This window comes from Dipodomys ordii, unplaced genomic scaffold (genome assembly GCF_000151885.1).
Source record: "Dipodomys ordii isolate 6190 unplaced genomic scaffold, Dord_2.0 Scaffold6, whole genome shotgun sequence".
NCBI classification, from domain to species: Eukaryota; Metazoa; Chordata; class Mammalia; order Rodentia; family Heteromyidae; genus Dipodomys; species Dipodomys ordii.
Window position 1 is genome coordinate 19,038,176 of NW_012267222.1, and position 18,115 is coordinate 19,056,290.

The 18,115-nt window shown below is 42.6% G+C and overlaps 1 protein-coding gene across 1 annotated transcript in view; it reads left to right on the forward strand.

The window, feature by feature from the left end:
• Fbxo42 (F-box protein 42) overlaps positions 1-18,115 on the forward strand; it is a 62,009-nt gene that overhangs the window by 40,491 nt on the left and 3,403 nt on the right. Inside the window, exons 5-8 of the mRNA XM_013035248.1 lie at positions 13,700-13,853; positions 15,786-15,896; positions 17,107-17,203; positions 17,713-17,769. Of these exons, the coding sequence (XP_012890702.1) occupies positions 13,700-13,853; positions 15,786-15,896; positions 17,107-17,203; positions 17,713-17,769 (419 nt within the window). The remainder of the gene's footprint in view (positions 1-13,699; positions 13,854-15,785; positions 15,897-17,106; positions 17,204-17,712; positions 17,770-18,115) is intronic.

Sequence of the window (18,115 nt, forward strand, 5' to 3'; positions counted from 1 at the left end):
ATTATAAGTTACATAGCCTTTTTCAGTTTCTTTACTTTCACATGCAATTATAAGTAATGGCTGTGGGTTCTAGCTCTTTGTTTTATTTAGAAGAATGTACTGAAGGACAGAGATATACAGCCTGTTCTGCTTTTGGCCCTGCCACTCAGCTACTTGCCTCTGAACTTCACATCTGCAGTCTCTGGGCCTCAATTTCTTTCTCTGTTAAAAGAGAAAGAATCCAGGTAACAGTGGCTCACACCTGTAATCCTAGCTACTCAGGAGGCTGAGATCGAGAATTGAGGTTCAAAGTCAGCCCGGGCTGACATATTAAAGTATGTGAGATTCTTATCTCCAATAAAACCACCAGAAAACCGGAAATGGTGATGTAGCTCAAGTGGTAGAGTGCTAATCTTGAACTGAAGAGCTGAGGGAAGCACCCAGGCCCAGAGTTCAAGCCCCAGGACTGACCAAAAAAAGAGAGAAAGAGGGGCTGGGAAGGTAGCTCGGCGGTAGAGTTCATGCCTTGCAAGCATGAGGCCCTGGGTTCGATTCCTCAGCACCACATAAACAGAAAAAGCCGGAAGTAGTGCTGTGGCTCCAGTGGTAGAGCTCTAGCCTTGAGCTGAAGAACTGAGGGACAACGCCCAGACCGAGTTCAGGCCCCATGACCGGCAAAAAAAAAAAAAGAGAGAGAGAGAGGTAAGTTCACAGTTCTTCAGAAAACAGATAAAAAGATCACCTCCAACTACATCATCAAGAAGTTACTTAGGTGGTAGATTCCTTGGCCCCTTAACACAGTAAACTTGGGCTTGGGAATATGATGTTGGCCCTGCATTTTGAAAGAAAATATCGCAGTTGAATCTAAATATAGCTAAATTTTAGAAATCATGACTGTCTACTTGCTTTCTTATTGTGCCATCTCTGACTTTACTCAGTGTTAGCACAGTGTACCAGGTGGATGTGTAATGTGCTATACTGACCTTATCAACTATCCTGTGCTCTCTTAGCAGCTTTGTAGAAATGGCCACATTTTACCTCAGTCAGAAGTGGCCTGTGGGCTGGGAATGAGGTTTAGTGGTAGAATGCTTGCCTAGCATGCATAAAGCCCTGAGTTCGATTCCTCAGTACCACATAAACAGAAAAGGCCAGCAGTGGTGCTGTGGTTCACATGGTAGAGTGCTAGCTATGAGCAAAAGAAATTCAGGGACAGTGCCCAGGCCCTGAGTTCAAAATCCAGGACTGGCAAAAAAAAAAATGAAGTGGCCTGTGTTTTAGATAGTACATATGGACCATGAGAGGGCTTTAAAGGTGGGTGTTGGTTCTTTATACATACCATCTAACCTTCCTCATTAGGATCATAGAACAGTTATCCCCCTTTATAGATAGAGATTGATACTCAAAACTGCCTACTGATTCACAAGATCACAAAGCTATTAAATAATAGAGCAGAGACCAAAACCCAAGATTTTGTCTCTAAAGTTTGTTTCTTTCTCCCAGCTCATGCTGTGAATAGTTTTAGTTTTTCTATGACTATTTTCCTTTGTAGGAGGGGAGGCAATGCTGGCAGGGTTTTGCTATTTGTTTAGCCCAGACTGGCCTCAAACTTGAGATATACCTGCCTCGGCCTCCCTCTTGCTGAAATTATAGGCATGAACTATCCTGGTCATCAGCTTCTTTTTTAAATTACTTTGTTGTTTTAGAGGTGATATACAGTGGGATACATACATACATCAGGCAAAAAGTACATTTCCTTTTGCATAGTATCTTCTGTTCTCTCATTCTCTCACATTCCCTCCTCCTACCTTTTCCATGTGAGTTGCTTGGTTCACTTTCATCAATATTCAGTGCGGCCAGTAGGCTCTGCTGCTGCACTTGTTCACCCATTTTCCATTGATTCTATACCCTACCCCCACCTTCCCACAGATGTGCACATATGTACACCATATATGAGGTAATGAATACAGAGTCATCAGAAAATGAAAAGACAAATTAAGAAAATGGTTCCTTTGGAGTTTGTTTCAGTGTGTTTATTATATATATATATATATATATTATATGTGTGTATGTGTGTATGAAGAGGCGATTGGGTATTACAACTTGGTGATTTTCTTCTAAGATTATATTCTTTTGGTCTTGCTGTATATGGGCATATATAATCCTGTATAATTTGTCATATCCCATTGGGTTTTCAATCTAACTTCTGTATATCAGGGAGAACATGCACTGTTTGTCTCTCTAATCTTGGCTTACCTCCCTCCCTCAACATGATTTATTCTAGTTTCATCCATTCCCCTGTGAATGACATTCATCTTCCTTCCTTCCTTCCTTCCTTCCTTCCTTCCTTCCTTCCTTCCTTCCTTCTTTCTTGAACTCTAGGCCTGGGCACTGTCCCTCAGCTCTCCAGCTCAAAGCTAGCGCTCTACCACTTGAGCCACAGCACCACTTCTGATTTTCTGAGTGGTTTTTTGGAGATACGAGTCTCATGGACTTTCCTGCCTAGGCTGCCTTTGAACCTCAATCCTCAGATCTCAGCCTCCTGAGTAGCTAGGATAGATAATAGGTGTGAGCCACCAGTGCCTGGCTTGACATTATTCTTTCTAATAGCTGTGTAAATGCCATTGTATATTGGTACCATGGTTTTTGGATTCATTCATCTATCATGGGGCATCTGAGTTGTTTTCATATCTTGGATATTGTGAATAGTGCAGCAATGAACATGGATGTACAGGTGTCCTTGTCATATCCTGGTTCATGATACTCAGGGTAGATGACTAGGAATGGTATGGCTAGATCATAGGGAAGGTTTATGTTTAGTTTTTTTTGGTGGGGGGGGGCGGTGTCAGTCGCGGGGCTTGAAGTCTGGGACTGGGCGCTGTCCCTGCGCTCTTTGGCTCAAGGCTAGCGCTCTACCATTTGAGCTACAGCACCACTTCCAGTTTTCTAGTGGTTTATTGGAGATAAGAGTCTCACGGACTTTCCTGCCCAGGCTGGCTTTGAACCTCGCTCCTCAGATCTCAGCCTCCTGAGTAGCTAGGATTGCAGGTGTCAGCCACCAGCGCCCAGCTTATGTTTTTAGTTTTTTGAGGACCCTCCAGACTGCTTTCTAGAGAGGTTGTATTAGTTTACATTCCTTCCAGCAGTACAGTAGGGTTCTTTTTCTCCACATCACCACTAGCATTTATTATCCAAATTCAGAATATTAGCCAGTCGAACTGTGTTAAGATGGTATCTCAGGGTTGTTTTGACTTGCCTTTCTTTTACAGCCAAGGATAATGAACATTTTCTCATTTGCTTCTTTGCCATTCTTACCTCTTCTTCTGAGATGTTTCTTCTTAGCTCCCTTGCCCATTTAGTGATTGATTTATTAAGTTTGGGAGAGGTTAGTTTCTTGAAGTTCCCCGTATATATTGGATATTAGCCCTTTGTCTGATACATTGGTGATAAAGATCTTTTCCCAATAGGTTGGCTGTCTTTCTAGTTTAATAGCTATGTCTTTAGTTGTGCAGAAACTTCTTATTTTAATGTAGTTCCATTTGTTGAGTCTCTCCTATCTCTTGTGCCCCTGGGACTCTATTCAGGAAGTTCCTGCCTGTGCCTATACGTTCTAATGCATTACCAGGTTTTTTTTTTTTTTGTTTGTTTGGGTTTTTTTGGTCATGGGGCCTGAACTCTGGGCCTGGGCGCTATCCCTCAGCTCTTCAGCTCAAGGCTAGCACTCTACCACTTGAGCCACAGCGCCACTTTCGGCTTTTTTTCTTTTTGCTTATGTGGTGCTGAGGAATCGAACCCTGGGCCTCATGCATGCAAGGCAAGCGCTCTACCATTGAGCCACCTTCCCAGCCCACCAGTTTTTTAATTTTTCAAATAAACACTGTGTATATGTGTCAGTGTGTGTGTGTGTGTGTGTGTGTGTGTGTGTGTGTGTGTGTGTAGTGCACGAGTTTGTACTCATCCTCAGGCTTAAACCCAGGATCTGAGCTTTTGTTCTCAAGACTAGCGTTTTACCCCTTGAGCCACAGTTCTGCTTCCAGAACTTTTTGGTGGTTAATTGGAAATCAATCTCATGGACTTTCCTGCCCAGGCTAGCTTTGAACTGTGATCTTCAGATTTCAGCCTCCTGAACTAGCTACCTGTGCCCAGTTCAAATAGATTTTTTTTTTTTTGGTTGGTCATGGGGCTTGAACTCTGGGCCTGGATGCTGTCCCTTAGCTCTTCAGCTCAAGGTGAGCACTCTACCACTTGAGCCACACCATTTCCGGTTTTCTGGTGGAGATAGGAGTCTCACGGTCTCTCCTGCCCGGGCTGGCTTTGAACCGCGATCCTCAGATCTCAGCCTCCTGAATAGCTAGGATTACAGGCGTGAGCCACCAGCGCCCGGCTTGTTACAGTGTTTTGACCAAGCACAGTCAAAGATTCAGAAAAAAAATTTCTACACATTCATTATTCAACTCAGTTGATGTGGAGAAGTACCCAGACTTGTATTGTTAGTTGTGTTTAAATCATTTTGTGATCTGCTGAGTGTTATTAATTTTGTGAAAACCTACCTCCCAAAAAGGAAGGTGAAAGTGAATGTGCTTAATTCCTTTCCCCCTCCCTCTTTTCCCTTCTTTCCTTCCTTCTTGGTTTGAACTTTAGTGCCTCAGGCTAATATCTAGCCTTTCCCTCATGGCTGATGCTTTAGCCACAGCTCCATTTTCAGCTTTATTGTGGTTGTTTGGAGATTAGCATCTCTTGGCTTTATGTACCCAGGCTGGCCCCAAACCTTGATTCTCATATCACAACTCTCTTGAGTAGCGAAGATTATAGGCATGAGCTACTAGTGCCCAGCTTGGATTTTTTTCTTCACTATCCAATGTATTAACTACAAATGTGTTAATTTATTATGTGTAAGTATCCTCATTTGGTTTGCTTTACTTATGTATAGCATTTTCATTAGTTCCTCACCTGATTTGCTTTACTTATAGAAAACTGTCTTGTAGGTTTAATTCCTCACACCATATGTGTTTTTGGCCTATGTAAGCCTTGTACTAGCTTCATTCAGGGCTGCAAGTCTTTGGGACTTGCAATTGCTGGCATTTTAATAAAGACTCCCAATTCAACCTCTTAAAGTGTGGCTTCTCTGTATGTCGCTGATCAGATTCCTGTATAACATTCCCATATAACATTAATACCTATCCTTAACACTTTTCCAGTTGAAAATATAGCATCATTTGACTTTCAGTCATTGGCTCGAACTCATGAGCCTATCTTATAACTGTCAAAACAATATCTTGAGGAAGAAGCCCATTGTGTCTTTGAGAATAAGCAGTAACTTTCCTTGGACTTCTTAGCTTTCAGATCTACACACTGTGACCCTGCCTGCCTACCTTCTTTTTTTTTAAATTTAATTTTATTTTATTGGTGAACATACTGTACAGAGGGATCTGTTGACTTTATGTCCTAAGTGAAATTGTGGCAGCTAATCATAAAAGGAGAAAACAACTTTATCCCTGAGTTTTCTAATGGTTCCCCTAAATGACCCTATTAGATTCTAGTACAATTAGCAATACTAGGAATCAACTCCTGCTGGGTCATCTTGTAGTTGTTTATTGTTAGTTGTTTATAATTAGTATCAGGCCAGTTTCTCAGGCTTTCTAGCTCTTGTCCCTTTGAGGGGTTTTGTAGAGAATCTACAGGATGTTCTGGCAGATGCTGATAGCTCATTTATTGACTTATAGGTATCAACTTGAATTCTAGGAAGCTACTTGTTTTTGTTCCAGTCCTGGGGCTTGAACTCGGGGGGCTGAGCACTGTCCCTGAGCTTTTGTATGCAAGGTTAGCACGCTTACCACTTGAATCACAGCTCCATTTCCAGTTTTTAAGTGGTTAATTGCAGATAAGAGGCTCACAGATTTTCCTGCCTAGGCTGATCTCAAGCCATGATCCTCAGATCTCAGCCTCCTGAATACCTAGGATTACAGGTGTGAACCAATAGCACCTGCCTTAGGAGGCTACTTTGTCCTTTCTAAAAAGCTAGCTTTCTCTCATCCTTTATTTCAGAGATGAACTCTTTCCTCTTCTCCCCTCCCCTCCTTTTTCAGTACTGGTATTCACATTCACTAGGTATACACTCACTGTATAGCTTGATCCATGCCTTCACCTTGAACTCTTAAACAATGCTTTGATTCTTTTTTTCAGATAAGGAGTGCTCTTGATAATGCCCTCTATTCCACAATTCTTTCTGGTTGTGATTTTGTGTTTAACTTGGCTTTGACTCTATCCCATTTTAATCCAATTGCCTAATCTTAAAATATAACTTGTAATTCCGTTTATATATATAAGATATAAAGTAGTTGCAATTTTTTTGTTGTTGAGGAATAGGTTCTTCCTATTATTATAATAGGAAAGATTTCTGGGGAATGCTGTACTGGAGTTTGAACTCAGGGCCTCATGCTTGGTAGGCAGGTGAAGAAATTTATTTATTTATTTTTAATTTATTTTTGGGTCCAGTCATGGGGCCTGAACTCTGGGCCTGGGTGCTGTCCCTCAGCTCTTCAGCTCAAGGCTAGCGCTCTACCACTTGAGCTACAGCGCCACTTCCAGCTTTTTTCTTTTTGCTTATGTGGTGCTGGGGAATTGAACCCAGGGCCTCATGCATGCAAGGCAAGCGCTCTACCACTGAGCCACCTTCCCAGCCCCAGAAATTTAATTTTTTATTGTGCCAGTCCTGGGACTTGAATTCAAGACTTCAGGTTTTTGTTTTGTTTTGTTTTTTGTTTTTGGGTCCAGTCATGGGGCCTGAACTCTGGGCCTGGGTGCTGTCCCTCAGCTCTTCAGCTCAAGGCTGGCACTCTACCACTTGAGCCACAGCGCCACTTCTGGCTTTTTTTTTCTTTTTGCTTATGTGGTGCTGAGGAATCAAACCCAGGGCCTCAGGCATGCAAGGCAAGCGCTCTACCACTGAGCCATCTTCCCAGCCCAGAAATTTAAATTCCATGAGTTTCGTTGTTTCCTAGATAAAGTACTCCATGCCATGTGGTAACATGGGAGCACAACTTATAGTTTACTAGCTTTGATAAGTTATCTTCCCCAACAGTACTGTACTTAATAAAATTGTATGTTCAGTAAAATGTACAACTCTTGCAGGTTTTCTAATGGATGTATACAGATGTATGTAGGAAAGATAAAGTTTTCTTCTACTCTCATACCATTGGGCAGCATAGGTCACTTCAGTATCCTTAAAAGGTACAGGGATTTCTCCTCAGTAGCAAGCAGGAGTCAGTTCTGCAGCTAGGGTCACCACTAGGTAGCCTGTAATTCAATTCAGTTCTGATGCCTTCTGAATGGGGACAGTTATCAGGACCCACAGGTTCAGGGATAGGTTGCAAGCCTATCCCTGCTTCAGATACTAATCTCAAGCCCCTGTGCTTCTGACTGACAAGCTGTGAACTGGGGCTTCCATAGCCCCCTTTTCAGGTTCAAGTGGCTCACAAAACAGAAGAAAACATGTAGTGCTGGGTGCCAGTGGCTCATGCCTATAATCCTAGCTACTCAGCAAGCTGGGATTGAGGATCTTGGTTCGAAGCCAGCCCAGGCAGAAGAGTCCCTGTGAGACTCTTCATCTCCAATTAACTACTAAAAAAAAAAAAAAACAAACCGAAGTGACTCTGTGGTTCAAGTGGTAGAGTGCTGACCTTGAGCAAAAGAGCTCAAGGACAGCACCTAGACCTCAAGTTGAAGCCCCACAACCAACAAAAACAAACCCCAACACCTGTAGCAGCTTATTATAAAGCATATAGATGAAGAGATGCAAATGTGGGCAGAGACCCTCCAGGGATCTCCGTCTGTACCATTAGATATCCATACTCTCCAGAACTCTGCTTTTAGAGCTTTTATGGAGAGTTTGTTGTGTATCTAAGCTAATAGGCTGCATAGGGAAGCCCAGCTAGATCTATCTATAGATTCTTCTTATTCTCTATGTGGTGGCATTCCTACCTTGCAGGAACAGGGCAAGACCCCTTTAAAAGAAAAATTTGGACTGGTGATGTGAATCAAGTGGTAGATTGCCAATTATCCAAGCAAGCTAAGTGAATGTATGAGGCCTTGGCATATGCGTGTATACACATACACACACACAGACACACACACTGAGAATCTTACTATCTACTATTAGACATAAAGGTCAGATAGCTGGGTGCCGGTGGCTCACACCTGTAATCCTAGCTACTCAGGAGGCTGAGATCTGAGCATCTCGGTTCAAAGCCAGCCTGGGCAAGAAAATCCATGAGACTCTTATCTCCAATAAACCACTAGAAAAAGCCGGAAGTGGTGCTGTGGCTCAAGTGGTAGAATGCTCGCCTTGAGCTGAAGAGAACAGGGACAGCACCCAAGCCCAGATTTCAGGCACCACAACCGAACAAAAAAAAAAAAAAAGGTCAGATAATTACTTTATGGCTAGCTCTAAAACAAAAAAGTTCTTATGACCCACCATGTAGGAGAAAAATCTAGTTTCTGTGTCTTCCTAATCAAGGAGTTATAAACAAGAACAGCAACCAGACTGTGTTCCTCCAGTCATAGTAGCCATGTGATGATCACCTAGGCACACAGAACTTCATCACCTCTAAAAAGTTCCCATGTCCCTTTCTTGTAAATACCAACCCATACAGAAATAATTAGATTCAGGTTTCCACAGTATTCCAGTGTCTGTTCTTAAACTTCCTGTAAGTGGACATTTGTAGCAACTTCTTTCTTACCAAATGTATTTGAAATTCATCCATGTGGTTGTATCTATCAGTGCTTTGTTAACTTCTTTGTTGTATTTGTTATCCTTGACCCATGGTCTTATTCCTGGTTAACCTTTACGAGATAGTGTTTTTTTCTTGTTTCCTTTTCCCTCTGTAGTCCTGGACCTGTGGTAGTTTGTGGATATGAAGGAGAACAGAGCCAGTACATTCCCCTAGGAAAAGCAGAAATCCTTCGTGTTATTTATAAAGTTCAGATCCTGGGTTTTCTAGAATACATGACTTTTCTAGAAAAATCTAGTTTCTCTCCTTCCCAGTCAAGGAATTGTACACCATTCTTTATCCTGTTGGAGAGAAGAGTGGGAAGTCTTGCATTGCACAGATCTGGAGGAACCTTTGGCCTTCCAGGGGAGAACATAAACACAATTCTGCCATATTTCAGTTTGGCTCTCTCCCCTGGCTCACTAGGACTTTCCTGTTTCAACACCAGGCCAGAAACTTTATGACTAACAGCATTGTTTTCACTTCCAAATAGAGTCACTTGAAAGGCACCCTCACCCATTAGAACTGCAATTAACAAGTTATCAGATTAAACAGAAAATTCTGGAACTTCTCTCCTTCCTAGAAATGGAATCAAAGACTACTTCAAATGCTACCAAGGAACTGTTATTGGTGTTCATGCTGTTAATTTTTAGCTGATAGTGCTGCTCTTTTCATCAAGTGACCTTTTGTGTCGATTGTTTACTGGCACTGAACAATGCCAACAGAGAGTTTCTTTTTTGTTCATGCCTGTGGCCATTACAAGAGTTCTGTTGTATGACTAGTCTGTAAATGACTGGGAAGATGGCTTTACAGGTATGAGTGTAGTTGTAATTATAAAATGTGTCCCCTGGAAGCCACATGTCCCAGACAAGCTGTGTATAATAACATCAGTGGGTTGTCAATCAATAACTTGTCTAGTCTTGTTGCAAGAGGAATAAAATAGAAAAAAGGAACCCTTTCACTTCCCCTAGAAAAATGGACTGGGGAGAAGGAAATACCCTAAAAAATGTTTGGATTTATCATGGAGCATCCAGGGCCTGTTCTGATTAGCTAGAATCAGGCTGACTTTGAACTGCCATCCTCAGATCTCAGTCTCCTGAGTAGCTAGGATTATAGGCGTGAGCCATTACTCCTCCCTGAGATGCTTTTTTTTTTCTTTTTAATTAGTCATGAGTCTTGAACTAGAGGCCTGGGCACTGTCCTTGAGCTCTTTTTGCTCAAGACTTGCATTCTCTACCACTTTGAGCCACAGCACCACTTCCAGTTTTCTGGTGGTAAATTGGAGACAAGAGTCTCACAGACTTCACAGACTTTCTTGCCCAGACTGGCCTTAAACCATGATCCTCAAATCCCAGCCTCCTCAGTAGCTAGGATTACAGGTGTGGGCCACCAGTGCCCATCTCTACTTTTTTTTTTCTAAAGCATTATATCTTTGTATGTAAATATATAAATGTTTATTATAGCTATTATCTACCACATTGATATTAAATTGGAAATATTCTTACTGCCTAAAGAAAAATGGATACCTGTCCCCCATAAAACCCCTGTGGTCCTTGGACCGTCTATTTTGGAGGACTGTCTATTTTGGAGATTGTTTTCTGAATGATCTTCAAGGTGTTTGTAATAAAGACAGACTATGCTTATGAATTTTGGAGTTTACTTACGTTTCCTTTTGTTTCATCTCTCCTCAAACATGACTTTATTTCTTCCTGTTACAAAAGTATTTACCTGTAAAATCAAAGCACTTTAAATTGTAACTCGGGAGTTTTTTATGTTGTTGTTGTTTCATTGGTCTTGGGGCTTGAACTCAGGGGCCTGGGTGCTGTCCCTGAGCTTTTTGTGCTCAAGGCTAATGATCTTCCACTTGAGTCACAGCTCCACTTTTGGAGCTCAGGCCCCACAACCGGACGTAAAAAGAAAAAAAGAAAATGGCCACAGGCTGGGAAAGTGGCTCAGTGGTAGAGTGCTTGTCTTGCATGCATGAGGCTCTGGGTCTGATTCTCAGTACCACATAGCAGAAAAAAGCCAGAAGTGGGGCTGTGGCTCAAGTGGTAGAGCACTAGCCTTGAGCTGAAGAGCTGAGGGACAGCGCCCAGGCCCAGAGTTCAGGCCCCACGACCGACAAAGAAAAAAGAAAGAAAATGGCCAGGCACCAGTGGCTTAGAGTTCATTTTACCTAGATTTGAATTCTCAGGAACTTACTAGATATGTAACAGGGAAAATTAGCCACTTTGTGGTCTGTGTTTCTTTACCCATACAATAGGGATGGTAGAGTTTTTGCCAAAACTAAGTGACTTAATTACATGTGAAGCACTTCGAACAATACCAAGGGCCTAGTGCCCATCGATATAGCTGTTATTTTGTGGGGTAGGGACTAGAGTTTGAACTTTGGGGTTCTAGCACTTAAACCACTCTCCCTGCTATTGTTATTTCATATTTTGTCACTTGCTACTTTCTGTTTGCATTTCATGACCATGGACATGAATAGAAGAATATATACTTATGTATTTGGAGATGGGCGGGTTGAAGGAGGCCTTGGTCATGGGGCTTGAACTCAGGGACTGGGCTCTGTCTCTGAGCTCTTTTGCTCAAGACTAGCACTCTGCTACTTGGAACCACAACTTCCAGTTTTCTGGTGGTTAATTAGAGATAAGAATCTGACACACTATTCTGCCTGGGCTGGCTTTGAACCATGATCCTCAGATCTCAGCCTCTGAAAAGCTAGGATTACAGGCATGAGCCACCAGTGTCTGGTCTACATAATTTTTTTTTTTTTTTGGATCCAGTCGTGGGGCCTGAACTCTGTGCCTGGGCTCTGTCCCTCAGCTCTTCAGCTCAAGGCTAGTGCTCTACCACTTGAGCCACAACACCACTTCCGGCTTTTTTCTTTTAGCTTATGTAGTGCTGAGGAATCGAACCCAGGGCCTCATGCATGCAAGGCAAGCGCTCTACCACTGAGCCACCTTCCCAGCCCTGGCCTACATAATTTTTGTGTGTGTGCTCCAGTACTGGAACTTGAACTCAGGACCTTAAGCTCTTTGTTGTTTTTTGTTTGTTTTTTCAAGGCTGGTACTCTACCACTTGAGCCATGATTCTACTTTTAGATAGATCATTGCTAGTTAATTGGAAATAAGAATGATCCTCAGAACTCAGCCTCCTGAATAGCTAGGATTCCACACATGAGCCACCAGTGTCCAGCAAGGCACATAATTGTGATTTTTAATAATTGGGGTATCTTTCATTTTCATTTGTCCAGTTACATTAACCTCTAGAAAGGCAATCACTGAAAATGATTTTAAAATACTATTTAAAATTTTTATGCTGATTGGCTGGGAATGTGGTTTAGTAGTAGAGTACATGCACGAGTCCCTGAGTTCAATTTCTCAGAACCACATAAATAAAAATTTTTTTAAAGTATGCTGATTGTCCAGCACACATTACAAATGTTCATTTGGTTTGTTTTCATGATTGGTAGCTTTGGGAGATCCTTGGTCTGCTGCTTCCTTTACATGCCTGATTACCAGCATCACAGATCTATCTAAATCCACACTTTAGTGTGGAAGGTTTAAGTCACTGTTCTGAAATCTGTTATTTTTTTTTTTTCTATCATAGCATTTGTGAGTCCAAGTAGGGAGTAGGGACTTGAAGCTTTGTTTATTATTTCCAAAATTAAGGTATTTCAGAATGACAGTAACATCTTAATTAGGGAATTTCCCAGGAGGAGACAAAAGTTTTCTGTCCTTTTGTTGTTGTTACAAATGCATGAAAGAAAACATTAGGGCCGGGCGCTGGTGGCTCATGCCTGTAATCCTAGCTACTCAGGAGGCTGTGACCTGAGGATCGCGGTTCAAAGCCAGCCCGGGCAGGAGAGACTATGAGACTCCTATCTCCAATAAATCACCAGAAAACTGGAAGTGGTGCTGTATCTCAAGTGGTAGAACGATCTCCTTGAGCTGAAGAGCTGAGGGACAGCGCCCAGGCCCAGAGTTCAAGCCCCACGGCCGACCAAAAAAAAAAAAGAAAGAAAGAAAACAATAGAAAGAAAGGTTTGCTTTGGCTCTTAGTTTCAGTCTAATATCCCTTGGTCCAGTCACTTTAGGCCTGAGAAGTCTTGGGCCATTGTGACTGTGGGAGTGTATGGCAAAAGGTACTTGTCTCTTGCCAGTCAGGAAGCAGAGAACAAGAACCAGAAATAGTCCCCAGGACATACCCCCTGTGACCTACTTCCTCCCATCAGTCCCCATCTCTGAAGTTTCCATCCCTTCCCCATTAGTGGATTAATGCATTAAGTCAGGGCCCTCATGATCCAGCTACTTTCCACCCAAGCCCCCAGCATATGAACCTTTGAAGGACACCTCAGTTAAACCATATCAAGAACCAACCAAAAGCCGGGCGCTGGTGGCTCACGCCTGTAATCCTAGCTACTCAGGAGGCTGAGATCTGAGGATCTCGGTCAAAGCCAGTCCGGGCAGGAGAGGCCGTGAGACTCCATCTCCAGTAAACCACCAGAAAACCGGAAGTGGCGCTGTAGCTCAAGTGGTAGAGCACTCGCCTTGAGCTGAAGAGCTGAGGGACAGTGCCCAGGCCCAGAGTTCAAGCCACATGACCAACAAAAAAAAAAAAGAACCAACCAAGGTATGTTGGAAACTGTTATATTTAATAATCCATACAGCTTTATGGGATAGGAACCTTCATCTCTGACTTCAGGTGAGCAAATTAAAGCTGAGAGAAGCTAAGCAATTTTAACTCAGGTTTCTTTGTGTTCATTATAAACATATATAAATCAGTGATGATTTCCTCTCAGACCTGCAAATGCTGCTTTGTCTCTGCCTATCCCCTGTGTTTTGTAGATTGTATCCTATTTTATCTTTCTTCAAGTGGAAGATGAATAGTAGATAGCCTTGTATTGTTATGAAGTCTTGAATCCTAATCCAATTATCGTTAATTTCTTGCAGGGTCCTATCCTTCTCCCAAAGCTGGAGCAACCCTCGTGGTGTACAAGGACTTGCTAGTGCTCTTTGGAGGCTGGACGAGGCCAAGCCCTTATCCCCTACATCAACCAGAGAGATTTTTTGATGAAATACACACTTATTCTCCATCTAAAAACTGGTAAGTTGCAATGATACGCTCCTTTAAATCTGGGTTGTGGGGAGATTTTTTTTACTTGTTTCTTTTTTTCTGTTGCCAGTCCTAGGGCTCGAACTCAGGGCTATTCCTGAATTTTAGTGCTCAGTCAGGGCTAGCACTATACTATGTTGAGCCACAGATTCACTTCGGTTTTCTCTGTTTTCTGGTGGTTAATTGGAGATAAGAGTCTCACAGACTTTCCTGCCCCAGCAGCCTTTGAACTGTACTCCTCAGATCTCAGCCTCCTGAGTAGCTGGGATTGTACGCATGAGCCACCACTGCCTGACTCTTTTTTCTTTTTTGTAGCTTTTTTTTTTTTCCCCAGGGCTGAGGACCAAACCCAGGGCCTTGCGCACGCCAGGCGGGCGCCCTTCCGCTGGGCTAAACCTCCAGCCCCTCTTTTTTTCTTTTTTAAGGCAGGATCTCCATCTATAGTCCAAGCTAGCCTTGCACTCACAATCTTCCTACCTCAGCCTCCCAAGGGAAGCAGGTATATGTCATCACACTGTGTTTAAGGTTTTAAATCAATGTCTTTTATCTTTTTAGTCTCCAGAATCCCTTTTAGAATTTGATGATAGCTGTGGACTTTTTTTTGTTGTGGGGAAGTTATACAGAGATAATTGCTTACAGTTTTAAAATATTTACACAGAGACCCTAAGTTAAAAATGTTTTTTTTGCCAGTTCCAGAGCTTGAACCTAGGGCCTGAGTACTGTCCCTGAACTTCTTTTGCTCAAGGCTAGCACTGTACCACTTGAGCCACAGTGCCACTTCTGGCTTTTTCTGTTTATGTGGTACTGAGGACTCGAACCCAGGGCTTCATGCATGCTAGGCAGGCAAGCACTCTACCTCTAAGTCACTTTCCCAGCCCTACAAACTCTTTTTTTCTTTTTTTTTTTTTTGTCATGGGGCCTGAACTCCGGGTCTGGATGCTGTCCCTCAGCTCTTCAGCTCAAGGCTATCTACCACTTGAACCACAGAGCCACTTACGGCTTTTTCTGCTTATGTGGTGCTGAGAAGTCAAACCCAGGGCCTCATGCATGTGAGGCAAGCATTCTACCACTGAGCCACCTTCCCAGCCCTACAAACACTTTTTTATAGAGAAAAGAGATTTATTCTTCTTCCAAGAGAAAATGAGCCAACCATTAGTGGTTCTTGCCTGTAATTCTGGCTACTCAAAAGTCTGAGATCTGAAGATCTCAGTCAGTTCAGAGACATCCTAGGCAGACAAATCTGTGAGACTCTATCTCCAATTAACCAGTAAAAAGCCATAAGTGGAGGAGTGGCTCAAGCAATAGAATACTAGCGATGAGTGGAAAAGTGAAATATGAGTAAAAAAGTGAGAGCTTGAGGCCCTGAGTTCAAGCCCTAGCACTGGCACGCACATTTATGCTTACACAAATGCACACACCCTACAACAAAAACAAGAAGTTAATTAATGACAGTGTGGAAGTTGTAGAAGCTTACTCCCTCTGATTAGTGTAGATCCGGTTGCTTTCTTTACTTGCCACATCTGCAAGACAGAATCAGTTATTTTTCAGCCATGTCTTGGGTTGTCTTTTTGTTGTTGTTGTTGTTGTTGTTGGTTTTGGCGCTTGAACTCTGGGCCTGGGCACTGTCCCTCAGCTCTTCAGCTCAAGGCTAGCACTCTACCACTTGAGCCACAGCGCCACTTCTGGTTTTTGGTGGCTAATTTGAGATAAGAGTTTCATCGACTTTCCTGCCCATGCTGGCTTTGAACCGTGATCCTCAGATTTCAGCCTCCTGAGTAGCTAGAATTACAGGCAAGAGCCCACCTAGCACCTGGCTTAGGTTGTCATTTTTAATGAATGCCTTAACCACTTTTTGCCTTAATATTGTAAAGTCAGAGGCAGATGATACTGACTTCTGGGCTTCCTCTTGTCTGTTTATACTAGGTGGAATTGCATTGTAACAACACATGGGCCACCTCCTATGGCTGGTCACTCCTCCTGTGTGATAGATGATAAAATGATTGTCTTTGGTGGCTCTTTAGGATCCAGGCAAATGTAAGTAAATACTCGGGCATAAAGGTCAGAAGTGTGAACTAGTCAGGACTGGTATTTTTGAGCATGATTCTAATTAACCCAATGAGTTATTTTACCTTACCTTTCAATTCTTTGGTGCTCTAGTCACAGACCAAGTTATGTAGAGTCGCTTCCTGTTGGATGTGTGGTAGGACCTAGTTGGAATGGAGCCTTCATTTTGATTGCTGTACTGTGCCTGAAGAAGTCTGCCTTCCAAGAAGTGAGGTGCATCATTGACAGGACAGGTGGAAATTGTAGACTCTCCAAATGGGATAGGTTGTGGGAGAATGGGTAAAAGCCAGAGAATCGTAAGGTTCTCCATCTTTAGCCATAACTCGCCAGAGTCAGCCCTGGCTATCTGGTTCAGCAGCAGCAGCCACAGGAGTTCTTGTTTGTCCCTTGCTCTGGAGGTGATTAGCTGTCAGTAGTACAATCGTTGCAGACCTAAGCCAGTTCTCTTCGACACCAAACTCTCCACATCACATTTTCAGAAGTATGGAAAGATGAGAGGCACTGCCTTCCAGATGAGAGGACTAGAATTTAACTTTGGGCGCTCTCATGCCTATGTCCAGTGTGTGAACAGTAGACCTTAAAGAGGTGACTGGTAGAGACTGCCTTCTGGGACTCTGGGTTACCATGCTGCTGTCTTGAGAACTGGAGATGCACCTGGTCCTTGATAAAACTGCAGCTCTTGTTAGCTGTCTGCAATTACTTTTGGTAGTTAGAATCAAAAAAGCTTTTAACTCCCTGGCCAGTACTTAAGCTGCCTTTTGAATTTTTTTCCCCTTTTCCTTGTGGATTTTGTTTTTGAAGGGTGATAGTGTGACCAATAACCATTTCTGGCTAGCACCAGTTAACTTATTCTTTCGGTATTAGTGTGTGAGATACAGCTCGGAGGCCTTAAACCAGCTCTATAGAGTAGCAGTATTTCTGTTTGATAGTGATAGATAAGGAACTCAGAGTTGAAGAAAATGACATTTCTTGTTGAAGCTGTGGAGTTGGTATTCAGCTAGTGTTTCTGGTTCTAAAGCATCTGAACTCTGGAGAATTTATCCAAAGCTGCTTCCATCCTGGACAGCCTGTGTATGTGAAAATGGTACAAGTTCACTGGCTAGCCACAGGTATAAGAACTCCCATCACCAGTGTGGTCCTTTAGTTCCAGCTTCCTCATCTTTCTGTCCTTATCTCACAGGAGCAATGATGTCTGGGTTCTTGACCTTGAGCAGTGGGCATGGTCCAAGCCGAACATCTCCGGCCCCAGTCCTCATCCCCGAGGTGGCCAATCTCAGGTGCTCGGGAATTAAATAACTATTCAGCAAACACTGTAGCATCTTTCAGTTAGGACGGGAGAGGGAGGAGGGAGTCAGGTAAGATGCCAGTTTGTACTAAGGCAAAGATAATTTATCATTCTTTTTTGCTGCTTTTTTTTTTTAACCTTCTGATGGGTCATAGTATTTATAATGGCTTTTACTATGCCTCTCCCCCAAAGTATTTACTATTTCATTTCTTAAGAGAATCCTTTTTTTTTTTTTTTTTGGTTGATACTCTCCTGTTACTATTGATTAAATAAGAAAGAATGTATCCACTCAAAAGAGTATGAATGTACCCATTCAGGCAAATCATCAGTAATTTGTTCAAAAGATCAGAATTGACATGGCTTGTGGAGCAGGAGAGATTATAACTAGAATACTCTCCTCTGGGAGCTGGATATTTTATTTTTAATGTATCACTAAAGTGTGGAAAGTCAGATGCCTTTGTTTTATGTGTTTTATGTGTTTAAATTTCTCCCCCTCCTCAGATTGTCATAGATGATGCAACTATCTTAATCCTTGGAGGGTGTGGCGGTCCCAATGCTGTGAGTATTGTTTGTGCCACATTCTCATGCCTGTGCTACAGTGTTTAAAACTTGCTCACCCTGTCTTACATTGTGAGAGTGTGAAAGCTCTTCATGTGACAGCATGATCACCTAGAGAATGCCTTTCTACTTTGCATTTGCTGTCCTTTTCTGTACTACTTTTAGGTGTGAGGAGATACCTTTAATCAAAGACACTTGTTCCTTGAATAGGTCTGTCTTTCTGTCTGTCTGTCTGTCTGTCTCTCTCTCTCTCTCTCCTCTCCCCCCTCTCTTTCTTTCCTTCCTTCCTTCCCTTTCTTTCTTTCTTTCTTTCTTTCTTTCTTTCTTTCTTTCTTTCTTTCTTTCT